At 31.3% G+C, this 27,341-nt stretch overlaps 1 protein-coding gene across 5 annotated transcripts in view; it reads left to right on the forward strand.

Annotated features, from left to right (window-relative positions):
* Cdk17 (cyclin dependent kinase 17) overlaps nucleotides 1–27,341 on the forward strand; it is a 104,912-nt gene that overhangs the window by 73,095 nt on the left and 4,476 nt on the right. For all 5 annotated transcript variants that reach the window (XM_026397473.2, XM_077798582.1, XM_077798580.1 and 2 more), the window contains 10 exons: nucleotides 2,268–2,393; nucleotides 10,232–10,288; nucleotides 11,466–11,580; nucleotides 12,453–12,547; nucleotides 12,788–12,850; nucleotides 16,360–16,483; nucleotides 21,543–21,663; nucleotides 23,863–23,960; nucleotides 24,463–24,568; nucleotides 26,619–26,661. In XM_026397473.2, the coding sequence (XP_026253258.1) occupies nucleotides 2,268–2,393; nucleotides 10,232–10,288; nucleotides 11,466–11,580; nucleotides 12,453–12,547; nucleotides 12,788–12,850; nucleotides 16,360–16,483; nucleotides 21,543–21,663; nucleotides 23,863–23,960; nucleotides 24,463–24,568; nucleotides 26,619–26,661 (948 nt within the window). The remainder of the gene's footprint in view (nucleotides 1–2,267; nucleotides 2,394–10,231; nucleotides 10,289–11,465; nucleotides 11,581–12,452; nucleotides 12,548–12,787; nucleotides 12,851–16,359; nucleotides 16,484–21,542; nucleotides 21,664–23,862; nucleotides 23,961–24,462; nucleotides 24,569–26,618; nucleotides 26,662–27,341) is intronic.

Below are 27,341 nucleotides of genomic sequence, written 5' to 3' on the forward strand. Positions count from 1 at the left end.
AAAAAAAAAAAAAAAAAAACTTGGAATCAATGAAAGAAGTGAAAGACTGTACAGTGAAAAACTACAGAACACCAAAGAAAGAAATTAAAGAAGACCTTAGAAGATGGAAATATCTCCCTTGTTCTTGGATAGGCAGAATTAATATTGTCAAAATGATCATACTGCCAAAAGCACTATACAGATTCAATGCAATTCCAATCCAAATCCCAATGACATGCCTCATAGAAATAGAGAAAGCAATCATGAAATTCATCTGGAAAAATAAGAGACCCAGAATAGCCAATGGCATTATTATAGCAGACCTTAAATTATACTACAGCGCAATAATAACAAAACCAGCATGGTATTGGCACCAAATTAGACCTGTAGACCAATAGAGCACAAAGAGACAAACCCACCGGATTACAGTTATCTCATATTAGACAAAGGCACCAAAAACATATTGGAGAAAAGATAGCTTCTTCAACAAATGGTGCTGGGAAAACTGGAAATCCATATGCAACAAAATGAAATTAAACCTCTGTCTCTCATCATGCACAAAACTTAAGGACCTAGGAATTAAACCAGAGACCTTGTGCCTAATAGAAGGAAAAGTAGGCCCAAATCTCCTTCATGTCAGATTAGGCCTTGACTTCCTTAATAAGACTCCTATAGTATAAGAATTAAAACCAAGAATAAATGAGATGGATTCAAACTAAGAAGTTTTTCCTCAGCAAAAGAAACAATCAGTGAGGTGACTAGAGAGACTACAGAATGGGAGCAAATTTTTACCACACTTACATCAGATAGAGCACTAATCTCTAGGATATATAAAGCACTCAAAAATACAAATAACCTAATCAATAAATGGGCCAAGGAACTGAACAGACACTTCTCAGAAGAGGATATACAATCAGTCAACAAATATATGGGAAAATGTTATATATATATAGTTTAATTCATTTTTTCAATTTTTTTTTGTTTTTGATGGACCTTTATTTCTTTATATGCAATACTGAGAATTGAACCCAGTGCCTCACACATGCTAGGCAAGTGCTCTACCACTGAGCCACAACCTCAACCCAAGTTTAATTTATTTTAGTATCTAGAAAAATTTATTTCTGTATTCCTCCCCCTTGAACATATATACACATGATCTATTTCTGATCTATCATGGGTCAACTGATGATTTCAAACTTACAGTGGTGAAAAATCAATACACATTCAGTAGAACCCATACTTCAGACTTTGAATTTTGATTTTTTTCCCCTGGCTAGCAATATGCAATATAATACTATTTTGTGATACAGTATCACAGCTCCCAGTTAGCCATGCAGTCACAGGATTAAACTATTATACTCTACAGTGTTCTGTGTTGCTAAACTGTGATGTTCAGTGAATTAGGTATGTTTAAATGCATTTCCAACTTAATGGTATTTTCAATATAGAATTGGTTTATCAGAATAACCCCATGTTAAGTTGAAGAGTATCTGTGCTTTTATTCAAGAATATTTTTGGATTTTTGTTTATTTCTCTAGATAGAGTCTTAGGCATTTTGTTTTGTTGCAATTTTAGGCATTTTGTTTTGTTGCAAAGATAATCTTGGGATTTGTTTTGGGTAATATAAAATATTAAAATTAGTATGGTGAAAATCAGTATTGTTTCATTGTTTAGTTTTACCATTTGAAATATAATACATTTAAGTCTTTTATTTCTCAGTAAATATTTATACAGTTCCTTTGTATATCTTTTTGTTTTTCATTATTTTATTATAAAAGGGTTTACAATAAATTCTTTTCATAGAATTTATATTTCTTGATGTGATGATAGAGGCAAGTTTTTCTTTGAAGTTAATCTCAGTTCACATTTTATAGTTAAATGAAATAGAAAGCCTTTTACTTCTATTAACAGCAATAAGAAAACATTTTAATTTTCTTTTCATGTTTATGTAAAATCATAATATCTACTTATTTAATTATTTAAATTGATCATATGTTGTGATATCTGCCTATTCCTATTTTATGGAATAATAATTTCAAAGTAAATCCAAGATAAATTTACTAATGAAATGACTTCAAAATTTGTCCATTCTGTTTTAAATCATTTCTGTAAAACTGCATTGTGCACCTTTGCTTATAACAGTAATAATTTTGCCTTCAATATATATAATTAATTTAGATAACTTAAACTTTAGCTGATTATTGCTTAAAAATAATATAGTAAAGCCCATGAATCACAAGTCAAATGCCCTAGGTTTTTGATTACCTACTTTTTTTTCCTTTTTATAGGATTTAAATAAACGGTTATCCCTACCTGCAGATATCAGAATACCTGATGGATATCTGGAAAAGTTTCAGATCAACAGTCCACCATTTGATCAACCAATGAGCCGAAGATCTCGTAGAGCTTCCTTGGTAAGGTTTTGGTCTCCTATACCTATACAAGCAGATCTGCTTTTTCTGTTCTCTGAATGTAAACACTTTAGTTTTTTCTTTTGATAGTTATGGGAATTGAACCCAGGAATTTGCACATGCTAGGCAGCTCCATCAATGAGCTAAAATCCCATCCCTTAACTTAAATTTTACATATAACATTTAAATATCTAAATTTTATTATATTGCTTTCTGGGTTTTATTATTTTCCATTCCTAAGGGTTAATTGGAACCCTTAACATGAATGCATATTGAGATATGATTTAAGCTATGTTATATTTTATTTTTGGTAAATTTTATTCATACTTGCTAGATATACAGAATACATACTACATATATATCTTCTTAGATTTACTATACTAGGTACAATAAACATATATTAGATTATCCAGTGAAATACTCAAAGCATCACCTACAAGTCAATGAATATTTGCAATATAAACATACTTGTATATAAGTAGTACCCATTGAATAAAATTACCAGAAACCCCCTTCTATTATATTTCTTTTCTTTTAATACCCCTTAATTATAACCATAATCTCTGCCTTTTAATACCAAAGATTAGTTTTATCCACATATGTCACACTGTTTTGATCATATTATCTTTGTAAGTATGTTTTAATACCTGGAACTTTCTTATTCTTATGTACACATTCTTAATTATTTTTAAAATGCTTAATAATTAATTTCTGATTATTCTTTTTTAAACCACTGAACCTTGCATAATTGTATAGAAGAATACTAAAATAAATTTTACATAAACATGGAAATATATATTTATACAGTTAAAATATATATAATATAATATGTATTTATACGAACACAATGTATGAAAGAATATAGTGTGCATTTTTGGGGTTAGTTCCTTTTGCTGTATTAAGTTTGTGAGTTTTATCTATGTTGTTGCATATAATTATAGTTAATTTGTTTTTGTTGCATGGTGTTTTACTGTATAAGTATGTGTGTGTATATGTATATATATATATACATATACACACACATATATATACACACACACACATACACATAAGTGTATTATACTTTTTCCATTCTGTTGATGGGTATTTTAATTTTATTCAGGTTTTTTTTTTTTACTATTATCCAATAGTGCTGTCACCGTTCTTGTGCATTGTTTTTTTGGTTAACATAATAAGCCCTTCATACCTAGGAGGGGTATTATTAGATCATATATATCTATATTCAGCCTTCCTAGAAAACATCAAGACAGTTTTCTAAAGTGGTTGTACTAATTTATACTTCCATCATCAATGTATGATAATTCTGATTGCTCTTGCCAATTTTGGAGGCTGTCTTTTTCTTTTTTAATTTTAACTTTTCTGATAAATAGTGGTCTCTCATTTTTATTTTGCATTTCATTGACTGAGTTGAACACTTTTAAATATATTTCTTGGTCATTTAAGTATCCTCTTTTTTAGATTAATTGCCCAAGTCTATTGTCTGTCTTCTGGTTTTTCTACCCTTTCCTTACTGATTTATAGGAATTGTTTACATTCTACATAAAGGAACTTTGTCAGCTTTATGTCTTATAACATCTTCTAGTACGTAGCAGTTGTCCCAGCACTTGTTATTGAAAGGACAGCTTTTCCTGTTGTACTTTCATCTTTGACATAAATTCAGGTGATTGCATATTATATCTTTTGGATGACTAGAATTTTCTACTAGGGATACATATAGTGTCGTAAAGAATAAAATGGGCAGCAAGTAAATTGTCTGCAAATCATGAGTCTTCAGAGGAGGAAGTCCTTGAGATGGCCCTAGAAAGATGGGTAGGAATTTGTCAAGTTGAAATGAGCCTGTGAACAAAGAGCATTCTAAGCAGAGGAAATTTCATGTACTAAACCTAGAGATAGGAATATATATGTTATGTGAGGGAAATTTTAATGGATATGAAGAATCAATATGTAATAATTTATTTTAAAAATAGAACTTGAAAGAATAGGATGATCCAGATTATAAAAAGCATTAGATGTCAGGTTGAGGAGTCTGAACTTCATCCCATGTAATCAAAAGTGTTTATTTAAACAAGGGCTGACACGATCACATTTTTGTTTCAAATAATAGCTTCAGGAAAAGTAGAAACAGTGAACTAGATGGAGAGACAGACAAGATGGAGATGAATTAGGAATTTGTTCAAAATTAGGGATGATGTAGCAGTCATATGGAAATAGAAAGTAGAACACTGACCCTAGGGATCATGTAGAGAGAAAATAGACAGGTTCTGGTACTCAGTTAACTTTGTGTCTGAGGGATAACAATTGATGATGACTTCTGAGTTTCTCACAGCTGTTTCATCTCCTTTCCATATATCATGGATTTTTTTTATTCACATAAGCTTATGTTTTGATATTCTAAAGAATAAAATTACTTTATTCTTTTATACACTCTGAGCACATTGATAAAGTATAACCAACTTGATTTTGATATATGTCAGTGATGATCGTAATTTTGCACAGCACTCCTTAAAACATTTTAAAAGATACTTTTGCCACTTTATTTTCTGGTCAGATGTCTTCTTTGGCTATCAATTTTTATAAAAGATTTGTACTTGGGATAAGTTTTGAGGTTATGTTTGTTCTGATTTGGAGTGAAAGTATGATTTAAAACCATGCAATTCCTTTTTTGCCAGTGTGTGGCGGGGAGGGGGGAGGGATCAAACCCAGGGTCTCCAGCATACTAGGCTCTACCAATGAGCTACATTCCCAACCCTTACCAAGCAGTTCTTGAAACTGTCATTTAAAAAGAGTTGTCTTTTGTAGTTTACATGAAATTAAACAGTGCCCTCTAATGAATATTAAGTGATTGGAGTTTTTGTTATTGCCACCTATTCCTACCCACTTACCATGTTTTTGATTTTGAATTTTGGCTTATAAATTTCAGATTAATCATGCCACAGCTGTATTTTGTTTCTATCCATGCATCCCTTTCATTACAATCTACCTTACTAAGCAAATCGTTTTTGATATATATTTGAAAATTATTCTTCAAAATGAAAAATCTTTACCTTGTGTTGATACTGGAAGGGGCAGACGAGAGGCATATGAAAGTTAGGGGTAATGGAAAGCAGGTGGGAAAAAGAAAATTATTTTTCATAACAGTTAGAATTCAAGTTTACATAGGTGCTGTATTCATTATGTATCCAAAAACTAGATTTTTTTTTTTTTTTCCCTCAGTGAGGTCTCTTATTTATAGAATTCTGAACCTCAGGGGGGTTTATGTATGAAGAAGAAGGGTGAGGTTAGGAATGGATGAAAAGCAGTTGGAGAAAAAAAATATTCTTCACATGTGTTAGGAGTTTACATTTCCATGGATAATATACCCTTTTTCTTAGGTAGAAATTAAGAAAATTAGTTATAGAATTCTTTTTTGCTGGAAGGAGTAATAGAGAAGGGTCAGTTAGATCTACTATAAATTCATGATCATTTACTTTAAGTGGACCCTCAGTTTTGCCTTTCACTTTGTCTTTCTTTGATTAAGTCTTTTCACTCTAAGCAAGGAGCTGATCTAGTTTTAGATTCACAGAGAAATTACAAAGATAATACAGTGATTTATACCACATACCCAGTTACTCCTATTATTAACAATGTTCCTTTAATTCATTTTTTACAACTAAGGAACCAATATTGGTACATTACTATTTACTAAACTCCACATTTTATTCAAATTTCACTAGTTTTTTACTACCATCCTTTTTCTGTCCAAAGATTACATCCAAGATACCATGTTAATTTAGTAATCATATCTCATATTAAAGATAACTGGTTACTGAATTGGGAAATGCTATTTAATAGTTATTTATGGTTGGTAAGAAATGAAGTATTAACACAGTTAAATAAATATTAGACTAATGGGACTCTTATATGCTGATAGTCAGAATTCATCAGAGTTTTGTTGCATTTACAATAATGGTGTACCCAGTAGAAGTTTTATGAGACTTATAAGTGTAACAACAGTAGAATGAAAGTCTATATATGAAAATTTGTGTCATTATATTAAAATTATAGATTAGGTACATTTTAAATGTTTATCTTCCCACTGTGTGGATTCCTCATTCCTAGCTCAGCAGTATAGATTACATGTATTCATTTCTTATTTCTAAGAGCAAATGAGAAAATAGGGCATCAAGTCCTGATATCTCACAAAATAATAAATGCATCATATGGTGTGAAAGTGAGGTTCACTTCCACACACAGTTTACCTTTGACAGTTAAGTACAGAATTGGCAAGTATCATGATGCTGATAAATTTTGTAAGAAAAAAATGACCAAATAGAACTGAGGTTTTCAGTCTCTTATCTGGCCCCACATATCAAAGAGTAAAACCCATTGCTGTCAGATACAACAATTTAATAATTCTCACAGGGAGGGAAGTGGGTGTTTGGAAAAAAACCTCCTGCTGTTCCCAGTGTTTTTCAATACATACTCTATTTTAACATGGCCTCTGTAGAACCTCAGCATATACTTCACTTGTTCTAAAGCTAAATTAGAACTGCATCTCTAGCATATTAATACATCTGTATTACTGTGGTGCATGAATTATGTTGTTAGAAACAAACACCACTAGAAATCTCTCATTACACTTGATACTGCTTACAAATTACACTGAATTATAGGAAGACCTATTATAAGTTGTAATTTATTTTATTTATGTATATTGTTAGTGTTTGTGTGCTTTTGCTATAAGAGCCATCTCATTAGGAATTCGCTTTGGACTGCCAAAAAGTGAAGTATTTTCTTAGAACAATGAAGTATCAGAAAAATGATCTTCTTCTGTCTGGAAAGCAGAATTAAGGGTGTTTTCAATATTATATTAAAATATAGAGCTTATTTTACCATTTTTTAGTTATTATTTCTGTTTAAAGGTGCAACTCAAGTGAACTCATGAAAGTGGGAATCATCTGTCTTCTTCACTGTATGCTCAGCACCTAACATTGTGCTTGGTAAATGAATAAATGAGCTTTGTCCTCTGTCCCCTGAATAATTTCTGTAGGAGAGCATGTCAACAAGCTAGTCATTATATCTATTGTTAATCTTGTCATGTTCAGCAGATAAAAATGCAAGCAAATTTTTCTAAAAATTCCATTTAAAAATTCAGTAATTATAATAATTACTATTTAGATATTATTAAAATGAGGGGAGGAAATTAGGATATATTTTACTTTTTGCATTAGGATCTGATAGTTCACTAATATAACTGCCTTTTGTTTGAATTCTCTGCCTGCCTGCCTGCCTGCCTGCATGGATGGAATTCAGTAGTGCTATTTGTATTATAGACAGATTATTCAAATTTAACTTCATAATTATTGTATGGTATTTATGTTCTTTTTTAGATATATACTTTTGTTTTCAATTGACACACAATTTTACATATTTATGGTATATTGACATTTCAATACACGTATAAATTGTGATGATCAGATGAGAGTAATTGGTATATCTCTCACCTTAAATATTCATTATTTCTCTTGTGTTGGGCACATTCAGAATTCTCTCTACTAGCTGAAATACACAGTTAATTAATGTTAACTAGTTACTTTTGTTTTTAAAAAACAGATTTTTTAGCATATTCTAATGTCATTAAATTTTATTCTCTGAGGAGTGCTGTAGTCTTAAATTTTTCATGTATCCTTTATAAGTTATTCCTTACATTATATATATATATATAAAACCTCTAAGGCATTTTCATCTTTAAAACCATTAATTTATAGTTAGTACACTATGTAATCTTTAAAGCAAACTTCATTGTTTTTGTCATGGTCACACTAGACCAAAGTGTATTTCATGTTAAGGGCTTACTAATATTCATTTAATATAAAGGAATGAATAAGAAAATTTCCCTACTACTGAAAAGAAAAAGTTTCTAGTTTACAGTCATATCTTCTCATATACTTCTCATTTTTATAGACAACGACTATATATATATATATATTTCCACCCCCCCCCAAGGATACTCATTGTTTTGTTCATAGTGGCATATGTTTGTTCTCAATATAGTGCCCCCCCCAAGTAAATGATGACACAAGACTTAAAATTCAAGGGGAAAGTGTAGTAGTTCCATATTTGTGAATTTAAACATCTGAATTCCAAATATAGGTATAAGAAAATAATGACATTCTATTATGGTTTTTGTTAACCTTGGTAATTAGCAGTTTTATATAAAGTGAAAAATTATTGGAATCAGGCTGTCATATACCAGAATGGGCTATTAGCCACATTTTCCATACTGAACTACAAAACTTCATTTGTTTCTGGAAAGTGTTGTATCTTGTAGTTTTACCTCATTATTCTGCATAGTTATTGGCAGTAGAAAGCAAAAACTTAGTAAATACTGAGTTACATAAAAAACAGTACCTGGGTAGGTAGTATATGATGGTTCTAAAGCTTCATTTTTCTAATTTAATGTTTTTCATGAAAAACATAGATAGATAGATAGATAGATAGACAGACAGACAGACAGACAGAAAAAAAGGTTTAAAAAAAGGCAAAAAGAAGCAGTTCTTTAGTCATTGTAACAAAAGGATAAAAACAATTCTTTTGAGGGACCTCTTCTACTTTTGGCCATTCAACTTTTGAACAGTTTAACCTTTTGTCTGAAGTGATAAGTGATGCCAGGTCTAATCATTTAGTATCATTTTTAATTTATTTGAAAGCTCCAGAAAAATCGCATATTTGATTCTCTAGGGTTTGAGTATAATGTAATATTTAATGATACTAATATAATTTGTATACCTGTGAAAACTGAAGTTATACATTATTTCCTTTCACTAGCTTTTTATTTAAGGACATTAGCATCATCTAAGAAGTGAATTTTTCTTTAGATTGTTATTGTCTTTTCTGCTATTGCAAAGGGATTCTAGAAAACAATTTAAAGGAAATTCTTATTCTTGGCTACCATTTACTTTTTTAAAAAAAAAATTCTGGTCTCTTAGTCCCTAATTTTCTACATATATATTGTTTTTCCAAATCTTTGGTATTAAGGTTGCTTATTTTGTTTTAAAATATGTATTGGATATATTGGGTTTCCATGACACATTTGGGTATATTCCATCTACCTCGTTTATTGACTCCACGCAAAAAAGCACAAGTGAGTTTAAGGTTTAAAAGCAAGGGTTTGAGAACTCACTTTTAAAGCTGTTGTGGGGATTGAGACTTATGTTGCTGCTTTTGTGTTTGCATTTTTTCTTGATCCATAGTAGAATGTAATTTTCTGTTTTCTTTTTCATTGCATTTTGATTGGAGAACCTGAAACAAATAGCATCTGTTGTTTTCCAAGTCTCCATAGGAATTCAAAGATTGGTTGGAAAATTATTATGTGATTTTGTTAAAAGGAAAATCAAATCATATTTTTTAAATAAGATTCTTTGGTATCTTAAAATTTAAGTCTGTGGTATTTTAAAATCTGGGGTCTTGGGCTGGAGTTGTGGCTCAGTGGTGGAACACTTCCCTGGCATATGTGAGGCCCTAGGTTCAATCCTTAGCATAGCATATAAATAAGTAAATACATACATATTGACAACTAAAAATATTTAAAAAGAAAATTTGGGGTCTTAAAATAGAACAAAATGTTCACAGACCATTATACAATCCATACATAAGTTTAATTATGAATATTGATGCTTTAGATCCTTTCAGCATTTCAACATCAAATATATTTTGAAACTTGATAGATCTCCAACAGTTTGAATGTAACCAACCTTTTCTATTCTTAGACATTTTATATTTGGAGAGTTTTAGAAGTTAAGGGAAGAAATGAACTACAATTTTAAGAATAAATACTTAATTTATAATTGTTTTGCTTTCAGTCAGAAATTGGGTTTGGGAAAATGGAAACGTACATCAAATTGGAAAAGCTTGGAGAGGTAAGTTAATTCTTATTTTAGAAATGCAAGACTTCCTTTTTCATCCCCAAAGTCCTTTATTAGTGTATGGTTTCACCAACCTAGAAAACTGTGAATATGATTTTATAAAAGATTGTATCTTGCTTTGAAAAGGTAACCGAAAATTAGGAGGAATAAAACCCTAAATACTTGAAAGTATCCTGTCAGTTTGAGAGGAAATGAGCACTTTTTTTTTTTTAAGTTGTAGTTGGACACAATACCTTTATTTATTTATTTTTATGTTATGCTGAGGATCGAACCCAGGGCCTTGCACATGCAAGGTGAGCGCTCTACTGCTGAGCTAAATGAGGATTTTTAATAGGCTTAAAATCTTTTATTGAAACACAAAGTATTGTGCTTTCTTGGTAACAAAATGGGCATCTATCTGTTAGCCTCCTGGAAGTCTCCTGTCCGTACTGTTGTGGGAAATTGCATGAGTTCAAATTTCTGAAAAATAACTTTAGAAATAAAAACATTTCATTGAAGGATAAGGAAGTCTTAAAAATGTAGTTTTCTTGAACTTGTCACTACCTGTAATGCTGATTTAGAAACATTCTATCTTCCATAGTAAGAAAGGGCAAGAAAGTAATAAATAAATAAATAGTGAGAAACAATAAAGAAGTAATAAATAATAAATAGCAAAGAAGAAAATAATGGACTTAGTTGATAGGGAAGCTTCTTTTCTTTTTTAAAAGGAGAGTTAATGTGCTAATGTGCAAAAATTTTGAAAAGTCTGGAAACATGGGTAAAACTTTTTTTATTTAACAGTATAATTATATTTTCATTTAATGTGCTCAGTGTCCCTCAGTTTTAATATACCATTAGAGGTAAAGCATCTTTGATTTTAAAACTGTTGATCCAAATATTAATTTGAAATAAAGTATAAAAAGTGAATTAAATTTCTATATTTTTATACTTTTGAGACACTTTGTAAAAGGTGTTATAAAATCACGGAAGCTGTGTGTATATATGGAACTGAAAGTTGTCTTTGCTATAAGAAAAACTAATATTGGACATTGTGGAGTTTTCTTTGCAAGATGGAATTCAACATGCTTAAATTTCAGAAATTCAGTTAATTTTTATTATCAGTTATTTTATAATTTTTTTATTGTTAGAATCTTAGGATACTCTTCTTGTTCTTCAAAAATATGTTTTATAGGGTACATATGCAACAGTATATAAAGGAAGAAGTAAACTGACAGAGAATTTGGTGGCATTAAAAGAGATCCGTTTGGAACATGAAGAAGGTGCACCCTGTACGGCTATAAGAGAAGGTATTTTTATATAAAACATTTTTAAACCAAAGTTGTATAAGAGTATATTTTTAATGAATAAAAGCAGATATCAAAATAATAGGTGACTGGAAAATATAATCAGACCATTAAAAAGTTATTTCTAAAACTAACATGTTCAGTAGAAAGAAATTAATTTTATTATTATATAATGAAATACTATGAAGTCATTAAAAGCATTGATATAGATAAATACCTGATAGGGAAATTTTACATAATGGTACAAGGGGAACGTGGTAACTAAATTAGCTGCATATATTAAATATAAGAAATAAATATACTGTATACATGTCATGATACCATTATATTTAAAAAGTGAATTTTTCAAAATTTGTTTGAGCCAGGCATAGTGGTATATGCCTTTAATCCCAGTGGTTCAAGAGGCTGAAGCAGATTCGCAGCCACCCTCAGCAACTTAGCAAGGATCTAAGCAACTTAGTTAGACCCTGTCTTAAAAATTATAAAAAAAGAAGGGGTCTGGGTATGTGTCTCAGGTTCAATCCCTGATATCAAAGTAATAAATAAAGAGATGAATAAGGTTTGAGCAATGTGGAGGAAGAAAGCATATCTTTTATTCTATCCAAATTAACCTCAAAAAGTTAACATTAAAGAACAGAAGATGGAGAGTTGTAATATTGGAGACGACTTCAGGTACTGTAATATCAAACTCAAAACCATAAGGAAAGGAAAAGTTAATATCTTCAGTTTTTCTACCACTAATCCCCTTTGCAATTTACTGTTTTAGACTTAAGAGGATATTAAACACAGTTGGTTCATACATTAAATTTACTTCAAGTTTTTATAAAGACTGGCTTCCACAGACTAAATAATTGACTTTCTTTTCTGTTTTACAGTTTCACTCTTAAAGGATTTAAAACATGCAAATATAGTAACCTTACATGACATTGTTCACACAGATAAATCTTTGACTCTGGTCTTTGAGTATCTGGTAAGCATTTTTAAAAAAATCAGTATTTAATTTTACTTTAGTAATAGAAAATTAGACTTTTTTTTAACAGTCCCAGAGATATTATTGTTTATTTGTTGATATATAATTAGATTATCTGGTGCATTCTATATCTTTTCTTGAAAAACAATTTTCTTTAAAAAATTAAATACTATTAAGTGAATCAGACATGCATCCTGAAAATTGTGTAATCATGTAGTAAAATGCTGGGTTTTTTTTCAGGATAAAGACCTAAAACAGTACATGGATGACTGTGGGAACATCATGAGTATGCACAATGTAAAGGTATGTTTATTGTGTAATTTTCAAGTATAAAGAAAGATGAGCTATATTGTGCAGTGAAATATACCAACCTTATAACCAATCTTCAGAATTTTCTGAATGGCATATTTACTCAACTTTTGTTTACTATGTTATAGATTCTTAGGATCATACCTTTTTTGTAGAACTGGTTCATTTAAAAGTCTTTTAGAAATTATTTTTGATATTTTCTTTCACATTGCAACTGATTATTCTACATGTAGAATATATCTGCAGGTATATTTTGCTTTCTGAAAACAAAATTCAAATGTTTAAATACAGATGATGGGTATATTCTGCAAAAGGCTACCTTTAAATGGTAAACTCCCCTAATATATTTAAAATGGTATTAAATTATAAAAATAACAACTCCTTTTCAGGGTTATGTATTATGAGAAAGGGTTATAAGTAAGGCCAGAAACATGTAGGTGTTGTGATTGCTTTGCGAGAAATAACTATCTGTATTGTCAGAAGGAATAGTTAAGATATTGTGCTTTTTTAGTACATCTAAAAATTCAAATAATGCTAGAGAAGTTTGCTGTAATAATCAGATCCAGAAGAAAACCAGAAGCTTTAGATAAATAAAAGTATTTGACATACTTGTGTTCTTAGAGACTTCCTTGTTCTTAACGGTATACTTTATTTTTTTTTTTTTTCTTTTTTTATGAATTCTTTGAAGTTTTTTTTTTTTTTTTTTTTTTTTTTTTTATTGGTCGTTCATAACATTACATAGTTCTTAATACATCATATTACACGGTTTGATTCAAGTGGATTATGAACTCCCGCTTTTACCCCGTATACAAATTGCTGTATCACATCAGTTACCCTTCCATTGATTGACATATTGCCTTTCTAGTGTCTGATGTATTCTGCTGTCTGTCCTATTGTCTACTATCCCCCCTCCCCTCCCCTCCCCTCCCCTCCCCTTTTCTCTCTCTACCCCTTCTACTGTAAATCATGTCTTCCATTTGTATTCTCTTGACTTACCCCTCCTTACCTCTTATATGACATTTTGTATAACCCTGAGGATCGCCTTCCATTTCCATGCAATTTCCCTTCTCACTCCCTTTCCCTCCCACCTCTCATCCCTGTTTACTGTAAATATTCTTCTCAAGCTCTTCGTCCCTACCCTGTCCTTGTTTACACCCCTTATATCAAAGGAGTCATTTGGTATTTGTTTTTTAAAGATTGACTAGCTTCACTTAGCATAATCTGCTCTAATGCCATCCATTTCCCTCCAAATTCTATAATTTTGTCATTTTTTAATGCAGAGTAATACTCCATAGTGTATAAATGCCACATTTTTTTTATCCATTCATCTATTGAAGGGCATCTAGGCTGGTTCCACAGTCTTGCTATCGTGAATTGAGCTGCTATGAACATCGATGTAGCAGTGTCCCTGTAGCATGCTCTTGTTAGGGCTTTAGGGAATAGACCGAGAAGGGGAATAGCTGGGTCAAATGGTGGTTCCATTCCCAGCTTTCCGAGAAATCTCCATACTGCTTTCCAAATTGGCTGCACCAATTTGCAGTCCCACCAGCAATGAACAAGAGTGCCCTTTTCCCCGCATCCTCTCCAGCACTTATTGTTGTTTGACTTCCTAATGGCTGCCAGTCTTACTGGAGTGAGATGGTATCTTAGGGTAGTTTTGATTTGCATTTCTCTGACTGCTAGCGATGGAGGACATACAATCAATCAACAAGTACATGAAAAAATGTTAACGGTATACTTTAAATTGGCAAAGATTTATTTGTCTAAACTTCCTCAACAGTTTATCAGAACCTATTTTGAAAATAGACTGACTCATCTTCTGTGCTTGAGACCTTTCTAATTCTGTAGATAGTAACTTAGTAACTTTAAATGTACTTGTTTTCTTTTTTCTTTTCTTTAAATAGTAAATTTGGTGAATATAAAGGAAAGCCAGTTTCTGTTACAAAAAGAGAGCTGGGAACATATGGCTAGCACATTGCTAAGAATTTTAGAACAAGGCTTTAAAAGTATTTCCATATACATTCCATGAAGATTGTTTTCATTATAGTTTACATTTTACTTTGCAAGGTGTTGTGAATGCTATTTTGTATATCTTCTTAGTTTTTTAAATTTTGTTTTTTTCTGCTTTTATATTAGCACTAATTTGGAAAGGAAGTAGTCTATAAGTATCATAATTTGACAGGTTTGAAAAGTTTCTATCTTTTAAGTCAGGTCTAAATATTTGGAAAGTATTTTATTGGTTGTTAAAATTGCATTTAATGTTTTCCAAATGTAATAGGAATATATTGAAAGGTAGCTATGTTCACCACTATAACCCTAATGCAACCCAACAGGAGTATATTAAAATAGTAATTTTAGAGTTTTCAAAACATATACATGAATATGTGGAGTCTGTAGACTTTGCTGCTTAGAATTAATTCAGGTCAGACATGATGGTGTATACCTACAACCCCAGCTACTTGGGAAACTGAAGTAGGAGAATTGCAAATTTGAGGCTAACCTGGGCCATTTAGTGAGACCCTGTCTCACAATTAAAATCCAAAATTAAAAAGAGTCTGAGGTATAGCTCCATGGTAGAGTGCCCCTGAGTTCAATCCCCCATTCACCCCCTTCAACAAAAACTAAAAAACACCAAAGACGTTCATGCCTTTATTCACCCAATGCCTTGGCTTATTCTTGGTATTCAGATGCCATGTTTTTCATACAAGTGAACCAAAGGTACCTCTTGAATCTTCTGTACTTAAGGTTTTTTTTTTTTTTTTTTGCTAATCCCAGAAAATCAAGATGTGTTCCACATCTCTCTTTTCACCAAAATCCACAACAAAACCTGTACATTAGCCTTATAGGAATTGCTTTTTTCAGAGTCATTTAGAGCATTACAGTGCATTACCCCTTTTTGAATCACAGCCAATTTTGAAGACTGAGTAGGAGGTGCTGAAAGTAAATATCCAGGAGGTGGGTGCTAAAAGCTGGTTAAATTATTTTCATAACCAGTAATTTACGCAGCCCTATTCTCTTTGATACCTGAGACTTTATTTAAAGCCACCAATTTCCATTCCTTTTTTAAAGGTACTGACCCAGATCAGATTATTTGTTTGTTTGTTTGTTTGTTTTTTAAAGGAAGGGAATAAGTGCCTGGGGTTGATTGACATACCAGAATTTTATAATCAAACTGTAAACTTTAGTAATATAAGTTTGAGGATACATTGTCTTAGGCTGCTTTCTCTAATAAATGTGCTATTACTACTAAGACAAAATTTCATTATATTTACAATATTTTCATAGATACTGTTGACAAAAAAGATAGATGCTTAAAATTGAACAATAAACTAAAATTCAGAAAACAACTCAAAATATAAAAGGCATTGTCCTTAAAATGATACAATTTCTTTTTTTCTTTTACTATTCTAGACCAGTTGCTTTTGTGCTTACCATAGCTTATGCTAATACCAAAGTATGTCTCAATATCTGTAAAACTAATTTTTACTTATTTGCTTTTGTAGCTGTTTCTATACCAAATTCTACGTGGTTTAGCATATTGCCACAGAAGAAAGGTGTTGCATCGAGACTTGAAACCACAGAACCTCCTCATTAATGAAAAAGGAGAATTAAAGCTAGCAGATTTTGGTATGGAATGATGAAATGTTTATAAATACTTCCAGGTGATTATGTTTGGAGAGATTGCAATAAATCACCAAGTCAGTCTTAAAGCAGGAGATGGAATCATCTTTATTCAAAGGTCGGTAGGACACCAGCTGGCAGGACAAGGGCAGGCTTCTCGTGTACACTCCTCAACCCCTTCCAGGGATTAGAACAAATCTTTTGTAGTTCAAAACCACAAGTAAAGCATATTAGTACATTAATCATAAATGGCTTGTTGCTATGATTCAAAACCATAAACAAAAATCATGAGATCTAAAATCATAAGCAGAGGTGGGGGAGTGGATCAAAACAACCCTAATTGAGTACAGTTTAAAGAATGGTTACTAACTGGTAGACAAACATTCTCTGACATTTTAAGCGGTTAGGGTATTACACAAGTACAATGCATAAGAATGGCCATTTTGTGTTGCTAAATATGCTAAGCAACTGTTAGTGGGTACAGAGGCAGAGTTTTCCCATGGGAGAAGCATTTCTTACATGACATGAAGTCTCAGGGTAACATGGATGTGTTTGGTTATTGCCCATATAGCCTGGCCCATAACAGTTAGGTTTAAAAGAATCTAACTATTGTCACAATGTGTTATCACTTTCCTGTAACTTTGGAAATTTTCTCTGTAGCCCACTGATCCATATTTGACAGAATTTTATGGGTGTTTCATGTTGGTTTGTTAGCAACAAATACTTAGAGGTGTCTCAGGTGTGGCCCATTGACCCCAGGTTCCTGAAACCCTTTCAGGGAGTATCCAAAGGTAAAGTATATTGTCAAAAGTACACTAAATGTTATTTGCTTTTTTGCTCTATCTTAATATTTGCACTGTTGATCCAGAAGCAATAAGGATAAAACGGCTATTTCCTTAGTATATGTTCAGGCATTGCCACTTAAGTATGTTATTGTGTTTTTTGCCACTGCATATTCTTAGAGAACAATATCAGTTACACTTAAAATATTTTGCCAAGCAGTAAAATTTATTGATTTGATTAAATTTCTATCCTTGAGTACATGACTGTTTAATATTTTTGTATTTTGTATGTGTGATGAAATAGAAATATTAAAAACACATGTGCTGCACACAGAAATACTATAGTTATCTCAAGGAAAAGTTTTTGTGGGATTTTTTTGGTACAAGCCTAACTAGCCCTTTTTTTCCAAGGAACACCCATTTTTACTTCAGAAAATGACTAACAAACGAGTTATTCAGACTTAGCTATTTCAGACTTTTTCTTGAAAATGAGTGAAGTAAGCCTGTCACTTCAAGGAAATCCACTGCAAATATTTCTTGCCAATAGTAAAATTCAGGTTTTCAAATAAAAATTAGATTTTGAAAATTTGGTGCTGCTACTTTAAGCTTTAATAGCTTTCCACTGCTTAGAAACTTTTCTGATAAAATCAGTGTTGATATTAACAAATAGGATTTTTTTATTTTGAAGAAATATATAAACATTTTAACCCATAATTCAAGAACTAATGTTTTTCCATTTATTAGCACCTTATGTTATAGAATCATGCATGGTAAAAGATTCATTTAAAGTACAAGACAGACCAGTGAATTTTAACAAAGGCATGAATAGTTCATTGATATAATTTCAGTTACCATACAACCTTGAAGAAACGATTTAATCTAATGTATGAAAGAACACTATCTACAATGATCAGAAAAGACTATTAAAATGTTCCTCCTCTTTCTAAAAACTTCATATCTGTGTAAGATTTTATATTCTTCCTATACCTATATAAATTATGATATATTGTAATATGTAGTAAAGCATCATATCATAACAGAATGCAAAAGCAAATATAGAATCCAGCTGTCTTCTATCAAAATAGACTTGTTTTATTTTGGAAAAAATTTTCATAAAAATGTGATTTATGCTAACATTGTGAGAGGTATTTTTTAATGAGTAAATGTTTTAATTTTCTCATCTTTTATGGCATATATCAGCAATTATCTATATAAGTAAAAATATTTGAGGTCCTTAATAATTTTTAAGAGTATAAAATGAGAATTTAGAAAACACCTTTCAGATATGAAAAATTGTGCTCTATATGTGTAATAAGAATTATAATGCATTCCGCTGTCATATATAAAATGAAAAAAAAAGAAAGGAATAAACTGAAAAGAAAAAGAAAACACCTGAAAGGGTTTGCCTTTATGTGCTTACCACCATGACTGCATTTATTATATACTCAATAATTTAATTGGTAGTTATTTACTTATATCATTTTAGCTCATCTGATTTTAAGGGATTTGAAAATAAAACAAAATTACATGTTCTTTTTGCATTTAGTAAATTGTTTCTACTAGGAAATAAAAAAGAAATTTGTAGAGTATCTTTTAAATTTTTATGTTACTCTCAAAATACTTAGATAGAACTTAGTTTTAAAAACCCATGTAGTTTTCCAAAATTACATTTTTAGTTTTTCATAAATTATTATAGTAGTTTCAGTTTTGGAAAATTTCACTAAATTTTAGAGTGTTTCAGGTTATTACTCAGATTAAAAATTTACTTATTAAATGGTAATTTCTATACTCAGTATTTTGCTATTTGTTTGAAAGGTAAATTTCTATTCCGATTTCCTTCCTTAAAACAGAAATGAGTGAGCCATCTATGTTTAAACAAAAAATTACAAGTTATTTGCATATACTTGCATAGATTATACAGTCTCTTTTTGAACCGTAGTTTATGCTGTTATTTCCCTTTTAATTGTTCTCACCCCTCTCCTCCTTTCTTTGTCAAGCTGCATTTACTGCTCTTTGTCCTCAAGCCCAAAATGTATGGCAGTAACAGAGAAACCATGCTTGAATATTTGAAATGCAAAAGGAATGTCAAGGACCATCAAAAATCTACTTTTATCTGGGAATATTCTGAGTGCTTTAAATTTTGCCTCTAACTTCTTCAAAGCAAGTAAAGCAAATTTTATCTTCACACAGGCCAGTAAGAAATTCTGATTACTGCCAGGCACAGTGATGCATGCCTCCCAGTGGTTTGGGAGGCTGAGACAGGCTGATTACAAGTTCAAGACCAGCCTCAGCAAGTTAGCAAAGCCCTTAAGCAAATTAGCAAGATCCTGTCTTAAAATAATAGCTCAGTTGCAAAATGCCCATAGGTTAACTCTCCAGTACCAAAAAAAAATAAATAAATAAAAGAGAGAGAGAAAGAAAAGAAATTCTGATTACTCCATGAAATAATACAGTCAACTTTGTCTCTGTTACTTTTGTTATCTATTTATTTTATTGCATGGTAAATACACTTGGAGCTTCAAGTAAGGGTCAATTAAGTTTGAGTATTTGTACTGTAAGTTGTTCTTAATCTTTCTGAAAATCATACCCTTTTTTCGTGACCAGTGAAATTCAGAGGTCTAGGAATTATAATGTAGTCATTTCCATTAATGATAAAAAGTGGCTTGTATAGTATCATGTGACATTTAATTAGTTTGAGAGTTGCTTATTTCATTTTCATGCCAATACCGAAATTCTGATTTTAAAACAGGAACCTATTTGGACAAGCATGCTAGTAGTTCATGATCTTCTCAGGAGCAGGAGAGTAAAAGTATTGGGAGAACTACAACTGGCAACTTTCCAGAGTGATGTGCTATTGGATAAACAAATTTATAGCTCTGTCCTTTGCCTCCTTGTAACCCATTCTTAGCATCTGAAAGTTAGAAAGTTGCCCTCCATCTTACTAAAATTACCAAAAATTATAGAAAAATTATTTGTTGGACTTATTTCTCAAAGTTGGGAGATTAAGAGCAAAATTTATAATTAATAAAATGGTGTCAGCATTGTTCCAGTTATACCTGTTAGCCATTATTCTAAACCAAAATAGTGTGTTGCCTCATTATTTAATTTTCTAGTATTATTTATGAGATTTTTATCCAATTTAATAATACTCTTGATATTTTTTATATTTGATATTTTAATCAGATATATAAAGTTATATGTAATAGAAATCTCAGCCTAAAAATGAATTTTATTTTGTTTGAAATAAAATATATGGTAAAAATAAATTTATTTTCTTAAGATACCTTTCAAAATTGCTGCTTCTTTAACTGATCAAAATTTAGAGGCTTTAAGAGATGATAATAACTCTAGTACTAATAACAAATAAAACTGGGAACTCTAGTCTTCATTTCTGGATAATTAGTGGATGCCATATTAAATTGGCAAAGGGATAGCAAATGTTTTGCATCGTTTACAGCAATTAGTAATACTCAAAAGCAATGAGGTCTCTCTTAGTCTAAAATTATCTATATAACATAAAGTGTACAGAAAACATTGTAATTTGTTCTATGGAAACCTTTTCTGAATAGATTTCTGCAAGGAAATTGTCAGTGAAACTCAACTGGACTATAGACTAATGACTTGGATTTTTAATAAAAAATGGTACAGCAAATGAATGTTAGAATTAGGTTAAAAAGTGATAAAAGCTTATAATTGTGGCAAGTAAAATTGTGTCTCATTGTCATTGACCTATTTTGGATTAATTTAATTTCAGCTAGAAAATAATTTTGGCACCATGATTCATGGACAAGTAGAAAATATCTTTTTTTTAAGAGAGAGAGAGAGAGAATTTTTTAATATTTATTTTTCAGTTTTCGGTGGACACAACATCTTTATTTCATTTTTATGTGGTGCTGAGGATCGAACCCAGCACCCCGTGAATGCCAGGCGAGTGCGTTACCACTTGAGTCACATCCCCAGCCCAAGGGAAAAGATCTTTAGCTTAGGTTAAGATAAGCTAAACATCTAGACATTATACCAGTGCATTCACCACATACAATTAAATAAAAATCTGTGGTCTCAGAATTATTATATTTAGTTTAATTAGATAACGATATTCTCACTGAAGACCCCATGTATCCAAAATTCATAAAACCAATTTTGTTGAAGCTTCAAGTAGCTATGGAGTAGCCATTTTAGTATCTTTGTGAATAGAGTCATGGTGAGCATAGGGACTAAGAAATCCATTATATTCTTAATGGATTTTAGTATATTTAATTTTTTGTTTTCTTTTCCCTATGAAGGACTAGCCAGAGCCAAGTCAGTTCCCACAAAGACCTACTCAAATGAAGTTGTCACACTATGGTATCGGCCACCTGATGTGCTTCTTGGTTCCTCAGAGTACTCAACACAGATTGACATGTGGTAAATATGTATAAATAAAACATTATTGCCATTTACAATTTTGAAATAATGTAGCTGATAACACAGGGCAATGCTAATTGATGGTGATTTTTAAAGAGCCATAGCATAAGCAGTGAATAATTGTTCTGGCCAGGTAGCAAGATTATCTAAATTTAAATACCAATTTTACCACCTACAACTATTACATTATCTAAATTACTGACCTGTGCCATAGTTTCTACATTTAAGGAAATGGGAACAGTTATCAGTAACTACTTTAAAGTTCTACAGATAATGGTAAGACCAAATTAGCTAACACATTAAAAAACGGGAAAAGAACATTCAGAAGAGTATTGACACATAGTAATTTAAAACAAAATTATTTTTATCATCATTTAACATTCATCAAAATCTACCAATTTTAAGTTGTTCTAAAAGCAATAATCAAAACATTGTAGCCATCTTTCTTACACATCGCCTTGATTGTGACACTCCTCTATTCAAATATCTTTGTATTTGAAGGTGAACTTAGATTAATCTAAGTTCACTTCTTAATCCGATATTTAAAGATTTCCATAAAATGTTTGTGAACGAACTACTTTTTCCAACTATTTCAGACTATTTCTCAATATAGATATTCCCTTTTAACTAAATGGCCTACTCACTACACCTCAAAATAACCTGGGTTTCCCCATCTTTGCTTTTTGTGTTCATATCAGTTCACCCATCTTGTGTGCCTATTCTACTGCTCTAACCAGGGCTTGTGCCTCATAACCTTCAAAACACAGCTTTTCATAAATCCTTTCCTGAATACAACTTAGCCTCTTCATGCAATTTCTTCCTCTGAATGATGGTTGCGTTTATTTTAAGTATTCTTTGTGTACCAAATCATATACTTGTATTGTTGTCTTGAGCAGTTTTATAAAATCTTGTTTTGTATAACATTTTTCTCTTTTTAAAATTCCAATAAAATGCATAAAATAAAATTTTCCATTTTAACGAATTTTCAGAGATTAAATACATTTACATCATTGTCCATCTATCCCCATCTTCAGAACTTTTTTCATCTTGCAAAATTGAAACACTGTACTCATTAAACAACTTTCTATTCCACTTCTTTCTCCAGTCCCTGAAAATTATCATTCTTTTTGTCTCAGAAATTGACAAAGTACCTCATATGAATGGAATTATACAGTATTTGTCTTTTGTGACTGACTTATTTAAACTTATTTCACTTAGTATAATGTCTTTAAGGTTCATCCATGTTGCAGCATGTGTCACAAACATATTTTTCATACATTGTACATATTTGTCACATTTTGTTTATTGATTCATTTGAGTTGCTTTCGTATTTTAACTTTGTAAATAATGCTACTGTGAATGTGGTGGTACAAATATCTGTTCAAGATCTTGCTTTCATTTCTTTTGGGTATACATCTGGGAGTAGAATTGCTGGATCATATAGTAATTCTATTTTTAACTTTTTGAGGAACTACTGTACAGTTTTCCATATCATAGCATTTTACTTTTTTTATAACATTTTAATATTTAACATTGAATTTTACATACTTTTGTTATATTTACTAGGTTGTAAGATTTTAGTGGAAGGACTGTGTCACACAGCTGTGTTCACACAGCTCCTAGATAATAGTATCTGTTCATTGAGCCTTCCTCTTTCTCTTCTTTACACACACACTCCACCCTGCGTCTACATATTCTATCTCTGCTTCCTGCATTAAAAAGTCTTGTATTATTTGCTTGCCTTTATCCCTATGACCTTATGCCTTAGCTCAGGCCACCATCATCTCCCAGATTACATAACAATCTCTTCATTTGTTTTTCCTCCTTCCTGTCTTGCCCCTTTTAGTGCATGGTCACACCATAGCTGATTCAATGAGAAAATAGTTCAAGCACTTAAAGTTTCAAACACATAGGAAGCATTCATTCACTATAAGTTATTATATTATTCCTTGAGGATCAGGCATAGGAGAGCTAGACATTTTAAGTTTAAAAAATGAATTAGCTTTATGAGCCATATGGATTTTGAGATGAATAGGGTAAACGTTAAATTAGTTGGATCTAAAAAATATCTCTGCAGGAGGTTTTCTAGCAGGCTAATATAAAATCCTCCAGAGAGGCATTCTTTAAGGAAAAAATTCTTGTGCTTCATAGTATGTAAATGGATTGTTCATTTTTTCCTCCCTATGATGTATTTTAAAGGGGTGTCGGATGCATTTTCTTTGAAATGGCTTCTGGAAGACCTCTGTTTCCAGGATCAACTGTGGAAGATGAACTGCACTTAATTTTCCGACTACTAGGTAATAGGAGAAGTCTTTTTCCAATGATTTACACCTGCATTTGATTAGCTAGATTAAACTGTATCTCTAAAAAAGTATTTTTTTAAAATATATTACTGAGACTCATCTAAATAGCTGTTATGTTTTAAGAATTACAGTCAGCTTAATTATTATAGAGAGATCTTGCTAACTTCTTTTATGTACAGAGTTTCATCTTTGCAATAAAGATTCTTTGAAAGAGTAGAAGTATTATTGAAAATTGACCTTCAGTGTATTATTAAGGAATACTTCTAGCTTAGGTGGTGTCATCTGGATAGAAAAATGGCCAGACATCATAATATTCACAGTATCATTACACAGTCCAAAAATAAGCCCATAAGTATTTACTATTTCCATCATTTTAATTTCAGTTTAAATAAATCACCTAATAAATGTAAAATGTTCTCTGAGGCACTTTCTTAGTTTTGCATATAAATAATTTCTATGTATTATTTATAAATATATAATTTTTTTTTAAATTTAGGAACTCCATCTCAGGAAACTTGGCCAGGTGTTTCTTCAAGTGATGAATTCAAGAACTACAACTTTCCAAAATATAAACCACAGCCTCTAATTAACCATGCACCCAGGTATTTTTTTTTTTGTTAAGTGAAAAAGGGAGAAACTATATGATTCTTTTTAACTGTTGGAAGTATTTCCCACAATAAAGGTTCCAGACAAATATGTAATACACACAATTCTTAAATATTTTGGGATCTAGTGTAATTAAATTTACCCCTTCTTTTTGTCATACTAATTTTATAATTCAGTGACCAAAAATAAGTAAAATATGAAATAGTATTGAGCTGTAAATAAAATGAATATAAAACATATGTATTAGAATTCTATTAAGAACCATGTAATGTTATGAACGACCAATAAAAAAAAAAAATAGAATTCTAGAGTTTATCTAGATAGCTTCTTTTCCCAGAAGAAACATTAATTAATGCCTTATTTGGTACCATAAAAATCATGATAAAATTTTTGTTTTGCTTTCTATTTAATTGTTCTCTATTTACTCACAAAACACCTAAATATTAAAGTAAAATCTTGACTCCAATGTAAGATGACCCATCAGTATTTTGATTATCATTACTGGCATAATTTGTACTTGAAGAATATAAACTCTTTGACTCTTAAGCAAAATGAATGTCCTGAATGTTAGCAGTACCTAACATTGAAGTTTCTTCTCACACCTACCTCCAGATCAGTCCAGAACTCCCATTGAAATTTGTCTATTTTTACTTGTGGAATGTATTATATTTGCAGTAACATAGAATAAACCCCTTGACTTTATTTTCCATTAAAAAAATTTCTAAGTCACCAAAATACCAAATAAGGATGTTGTCTATCTTAATTTAAAAAAAAATTACATTACTTACAATATAACACACTACTTGTATTTCCATTTATTCTCAAACTAGAGAAGTAATAGCAAAACATTTCTGATACCAGAAATATTTTTAAGTATTTCCATGTACTGATATTCTTATTGTGGTCTTTATTAATGAAGTTTTATGAAGTTACTATGGCACATTAAAATATCTAGCTGTCATTTTCAGCTAGACTTTCTTAGGAAGAATAGCAATATATGCTGGGCTTTTTAGTGTCTCTCCAAAGTAGTGTAAATCCTGTTTTGGTCATATATATATACACACACACACACACACACACACACACACACACACACACGTGTATATGTGTGTATGTATGCGGGGGACCAGGGGATGTCGAGAGAGAGAGTGTGCCTGTGGTAATGTTCAGTGTAGAAGGTTGAAGGCCTGTGAAGCAGATTGTCCATGAACTTAGCACCTAGCTTGTTTGTGCCTAGGGTCTTCTGGGTATGTGCCAGAGTAGCAAACTACTGAGGACTAGAAGAGTCTTGAGAATGTCTAGGCTCTAATATCCATAGGAACCATTTAGAACACTCAGGGGAGAATATTTCTTTTAATTGTACTTTTATCAGCGAAAGGCAGTGTTAGATAGAACCTGTGATTTCTGATCAAGAGATAATCCCATTAAAATAATTCCTAACTCCACTACTCCTGGTTATATTAATTTCATAACTATAATAAGCTTTCTTTATTGACTGTTGGCTTGGTGTTCTTTATTAATGAAGTTTTATGAAGTTACTATGGCACCTTTAAATGCCAGCAGCTCAATACCATTCCATATCCAGTGCTGTAAAAATTTATTGAATGACTTGTCTCTGTGTTTATTTTGAACCACACTGATATATAGTTTGGGAGTCACTGTTTCTGTGTTTTTACCCATATGATAGGAAAATGATGCTCTTGTATATTTGCCTTCACTGCAATACTATGAGAATTGATGTAATCCTTTGTTTTTACACAGAATAAATAAATAAATAAATAAATAAAATAATAAATTAAATAACTCAACAGCTTTAATAATTTTTTCTTGAACATTGAAAATTGGAATTGAAGTTATTTATGTTTTCTTCCATGACAAGATAAGCCTCTTCAGACTAAAACAGATTTGAGTGTATTTGAACTCAACAAGAGTATCTGTTTTAGGGCAGTTAAACTTAGCAAACAAAAACACTTGGGAAATAGTTTTATTTGAAAGGTGTCTATCAGCTAAGATAAAATTTACCAAGTTTTTTATTGTTCTATCTAGGTTAGACTCTGAAGGAATTGAGTTGATAACAAAATTTCTACAGGTAAGTCACATCTTATTTTGTAATTGTTAAATGAGTAGTTCAGCCACAGTTTCCTCATATGAGAATGATATTATAATGATTGTTTGTGGTAGTGTCTAATATGTTTCAGGAATGGGCGTAAGTTAAACATACACACACATAAACTTGTATGTGTGTGTATATATATCTATATCCATAGATAGATATAAATATAGATATAGATATATAATATATATTACATGTTTTCTCTTAATGAAGGGTCTGGGCCTCATTATGACCAAGAACAGTCTGAGGTAGTCAGCTGCTGGCATTGATCAATTCTGTCAAGGCAGTGTTCTCTGCAATTTATGATCTCTTTTGTTCTCTTTTTCCTTATACTTACTACCTTTCAGGATGCTGCAGCTCCAGATACCACTCATATTTCCTCCAAAGCAGGAAGAAGAGGGAGGATAAGGGTGGTACCAGCCATATTAACCGTCTTATATCTTGAAAGCAAAGGCTTTCAGGTAGAAACCCCTGAAAGGCTTCTTCCCAAGTCTCATTGGCCAAAACAATAATTATAAAAGAGAGGCTGGGAATTGGGGATCGAGATTGTCATAATTAGCCTAAACTTAGAAACAATCATGATTCATGATCCATCTGTCATTTATCAAGGAAAAAGGGGCAATAGATATTGGATAGGTAATTGAGACTGTCTGCCA

This window comes from Urocitellus parryii, chromosome 5 (assembly GCF_045843805.1).
Source record: "Urocitellus parryii isolate mUroPar1 chromosome 5, mUroPar1.hap1, whole genome shotgun sequence".
In the NCBI taxonomy this organism is placed as follows: Eukaryota; Metazoa; Chordata; class Mammalia; order Rodentia; family Sciuridae; genus Urocitellus; species Urocitellus parryii.